Raw genomic sequence first — 4,655 nt, 5'->3', positions numbered from 1 at the left:
GGACTGTTATGTACCAAACCCTAAAGTGCATGCAAAGCCACCTATATGGGGAAATTAAACGACTTTACCAGAAACCTGTCTTTTGAGTGTTTTTCAGCATGTTAGGCAGCAAAACGATAAATAATATGGAAGTCACTGTATATGGGAACCCAAAACAAAATTACTGAAAACGTGTTTTTTCAGTGTTTTTTTTACGTAGAAAAAAGCTAAAACGGATGCAAACCAACCAATATGAAGAAATAGAATAACATTGCCAAAAAGGTATATTTTAAGTGTTTTTGAGCTTCTTACCAACAAAAAAGAAAACGCGAAAATGGATGCAAAGCACTCTATATTGGGTGTCACACAAGTGACTACTCTACCACGGAACCAGGTGCCTGCCTCTCAACTCGTGGCGCTGCCACGTGTATAGCTTGAGGCATACTGGATACGTGACCTCTAGCAGGCTACCAAGCCGATAACGAGGGGTGGAGTTCCATCGAGCTTCAGTCTCCTCCAAGGGTCGCTACAGCTCTGAGGTCGCCTTGGCATACGCTGGGAGCCTCATATACACTCGAGAGCGGTGGTAAGAGTTACACCAGTGTTACACACCAACCACACACACACATAAACACACACACACACACACAAACACATTTATATTTATTTTCTATTATGTATATGTAAAGGTGTTTATTTTTTGTAATTTGTATATATATGCATTTACTAACTTGGCTTAAGTTATTAACAGAACCAGTCTTTTAAGTTATTCAGTCCAGTTCAGATTGCCACTCCTTGTTACTTTTACTTACTTAAATAATCTTCAATTTTTTATTGTTACTTAATTTAAGGGTTAACTTTAAGATATTAAATAGCAGTTAAAATGTCTCCTTTTCTCTTTTCTTTTAACCCTTCCATTGTTAGTGTGAGCAACACCCCTTCATGGTCCATCCCCTAGAGTTCAGTGTATGCTCACACGTAACAATTGGGGACCCGTCCGGGATATTACACATGTTTACACATACATATAACTACACTAGTTCCTTTCCTGCTCTCGAGTGTATATGAAGTTGTGCTTATTTCTTTGTTGGTGAATTTTTGGCGTTTTTCCGCTTTAAAAGTACGCGAGGTACCGGCGTCTAGTCATAAAAGCGTTAAAAACCTAACAATTGATTTCCTCAGTGTTGCTTTAGTGTCGGTTCGATTCCCCTAGTAGTGACCTTCACCCCGAACTCCGAGACTCCTTAAAACTTGGGAACTTGCGTTCCACTCTTTGCTTGAAAGCAGCGAATACGGCAAGCCATTACAAGTGCTTAAGTGTTAGTTCTATGGTAGTCATTTTGGGGCAGTGATTATCGCTACACTTCTTCGATTCGTTGCCTCTTCAGAAGCACAGTTAAGGCGTTGCTAACCTTGACTCAACTAGACTCAAAAACGAGTCTCTGTCGATGCACGCGGGTCAACTCATTTCCCTCCGACTCGTGGTTTCGAACCTGTCGTTCACGCGGGTCCTTCCGACTCGTGGTGGCGAACCTAGGTCTTGGATCAGGTTTCAGTGTAGGGCTCAGACACACTTGATTTGGTTCAATTGACCTCACGCTCATTAATCATGTCGCATGAGTTAAACTTGGACGCATTTTGCAGTAATCCTTCTGTGGCGGAGCTACAAACTGCCAAAGTGACAAAGAATGATTTAAAGTACATAGCCCGACAGTTTGATCTCTCATATCCGTCTGACATTCGGAAGGAAGAACTCCGAACTCAAATCCTAGTTCACCTTGGAGGTGAAGCCACTAGTGCTGCTTCACAGCACGACGCCAGTTTAATGCTCGAGCTCGAAAAGCTGAAAATAATGGCAGCAAGAGAAAGAGAGAGAGAAGAGAGAGAACTAAGGCGAGAAGAACTAGCTTTTCAAAAAGAAAAAGCGGAAAGAGATCTGGCACATGTAAAAGAAAAGGAGGAAAAAGAAAGAGAGGAGAGAGAAAAAGAAAGAATCCACGAGACCCAACTCGCACAATTAAAATCTCGATCAACCACCACAGCTGACCTCAAACAAAAGTTAACTAAATATCTCTCACTACTCCCTCAGTTCTCTGACAAAGACCCCGAAACTTTCTTTGGACAGTTCGAGGGCACAGCAGTACATTTTGAACTGCCCCGAGAAGACTGGCCTTGGCTTCTTAAACCCAAACTCAGCCAAAAGGCTTTAACTATTTTGAACGGCCTCGAAAACAACACGGATTACGACTGTGTCAAACAGGGCATCCTAGCGGCGTACTCCATTACCACAGAAGGATACCGTCAGTCTTTTCGAAAAATGTTCAAAACTCCGCAACAAACCTATCTAGAGTTTGCCTCAGAGAAACTGAGGGCTCTCAAGCGTTGGCTTAAGTCAGCCGCGATAACCACGTACGACGAATTAGTAAATCTCTTAGCCTTAGAAGAGTTCATGCGTAAGCTCCCTTACTCAGTAATGTTACACATCACCAACAAAGAAGCAACAGATCTTCTCAAAGCCGCTCAGTTAGCGGACCTTTTCTCCCTGGTGAATCGCAAGGCAACCTCAGACAAGCTGACCGAGACTCCTAGTGGTAAGATAAACTCAGGTAACTTAGGGGTTGGTAAAATGACCGGCAGTAGTACTCGACCACCTCTATTTTGTGCTTTTTGTAAACAGCCGGGGCACCTCATAAAGAACTGTCCTAATCCCAAGTGCAAGGTAGCTCAAACATATCCTGCCAAGCCAGTTGCTTCCATACAAGCTCTTCCCTCCTTCCCTGTACCTAAAGACTTATTTGAGCCTTTCAGGTCTGTAGGCACCATCAGCATTGATAACAAGGATCACCCAGTTAAGATTGTCAGAGACACCTGTTCAGCTCAGTCCCTAGTGCTGAAGTCAGCAGTCCCTGGTATTGAACAGTGTTACACAGGTGAAAAGGTATATTTAAAAGACTTCCATGACCCCTTCCCCATTGCATTAGCTAAAGTACATCTTGATAGCCCACTAGTAAGAGGTGAAGTGATAATAGGAGTTAGTGAAGAACCAGCCTTACCCATCCCTAATGCTCAACTACTCCTCGCTAATGACCTAGCTGGCAGTAAGGTGACTCCCCCTTTGGTAATTAGTGACACAATGCTGATGGATAACCCCACTGTACAGTTAGAAGAGCAACAACCAGGCTTATTCCCTGTTTGTGTCACTACTCGTGCACAAGCAAGGAAATCTGATCAGTTTTTCTCACTTCCAAAGAAGAGCCCATCCCCACTTGAACTCAATCAAATATTTTCTGAAAAACTTCTCACTGAGGCTCAACAGGAAGACACTACTTTGACTCAATTTCATGGCAAGGTTATCCCTCCAGATCAAATTACTCATTACCCTGCCTTTTACAAACAGGATGGAGTTCTCATGAGAGTGTTCCGGCCCTCTAAGGTCCCAGATGATGCTGCTTGGGCAGAAGCCCACCAGGTGGTTGTGCCTACCATACTCAGACATTCCATACTAGAGATCGCTCATGAAAGTTTTGCTGGTCACTTGGGCATCAAGAAGACATGTGAGAAGATCCTCGCTGACTTTTACTGGCCAGGATTAAGGGAGGATGTGAAGAATTACGTCAGTACTTGTCATCTCTGCCAGATAGCGGGTAAACCTAACGTAACTATCCCACCCTATCCTCTCCAACCTATTGCTGTTCCCTCAGAACCATTTCATAAAATAATAATTGACATTGTGGGGCCTCTTCCAAAAAACAAGAAAGGTAATGAATATATCCTAACAATTCTTGACCCAACAACTAGGTATCCCGAAGCCTTTCCGATACGTAAAATCAACACCAACACTATTGTGTCCAAGCTAAACCACTTCTTTACTACCTTCGGGATTCCTCAAACCATTCAGAGTGACCGAGGAACTAATTTCACTAGCGTTCTCTTCACAGAGGTGTTAAAAGAGCTTGGTATCGCACAAACCTTGTCTTCTGCCTATCACCCGCAGTCACAGGGCGCTCTAGAAAGATTTCATCAGACACTGAAAGGACTTCTACGCAAATTCTGTCACGAGTAGGAGAGCGAATGGGATGACGCACTCCCCTACATGCTTTTTGCCATCAGGGAAGCACCTAACGAGAGTACAGGAGTTTCCCCATTCGAGCTCCTGTTCGGTAGGAAAGTGCGGGGACCATTAAGGATTATTAAAGACAAATTGTTAGATTCCACTACCCACAAACTTGTCTCTGTAACTAAATACTTGAACAACCTTAAAGCCACACTCACTAAAGTTCGCACCTTTGCTGATAACAACTTACACAAATCTCAAAACACCATGAAGAAACACTTTGATCAGAAGGCCAGAGTTAAAGCCACACTCACTAAAGTTCGCACCTTTGCTGATAACAACTTACACAAATCTCAAAACACCATGAAGAAACACTTTGATCAGAAGGCCAGAGTTAGAGTATTTGATAGAGGTGATCAAGTCTTTGCATTCATACCCACACCTAAACACCCATTACAAGTAAAGTATCATGGTCCCCATGAGGTAGTGGAAAAGGTAGGAGATAACAACTACATCATAAACACTCCAGACCGCCGAAAGGCAACACAGTTAATACACGTTAATCTCCTAAAAATGTATAAATGTAGAACCCCTGTGACTGGCACCCAACCAACCCCTAGAG

The 4,655-nt window shown here is 43.2% G+C and overlaps 1 protein-coding gene across 1 annotated transcript; it reads left to right on the top strand.

Moving 5' to 3' along the window:
- The first annotated feature begins 1,588 nt into the window (after positions 1-1,588).
- On the top strand, positions 1,589-4,042 carry LOC135089388 (uncharacterized). Its single transcript, XM_063984952.1, has one exon. The coding sequence runs from the start codon at positions 1,589-1,591 to the stop codon at positions 4,040-4,042; it is 2,454 nt and encodes an 817-aa protein (XP_063841022.1).
- Positions 4,043-4,655: the final 613 nt, after the last annotated feature.

Source organism: Scylla paramamosain, chromosome 32 (genome assembly GCF_035594125.1).
Source record: "Scylla paramamosain isolate STU-SP2022 chromosome 32, ASM3559412v1, whole genome shotgun sequence".
NCBI classification, from domain to species: domain Eukaryota; kingdom Metazoa; phylum Arthropoda; class Malacostraca; order Decapoda; family Portunidae; genus Scylla; species Scylla paramamosain.
This window is presented reverse-complemented; position numbering and strand designations above follow the sequence as displayed.

Bases quoted from the DNA above. Each gene is read 5' to 3' on its own strand.
- LOC135089388 (XM_063984952.1), top strand. From the start codon at position 1,589: ATGTCGCATGAGTTAAACTTGGACGCATTTTGCAGTAATCCTTCTGTG.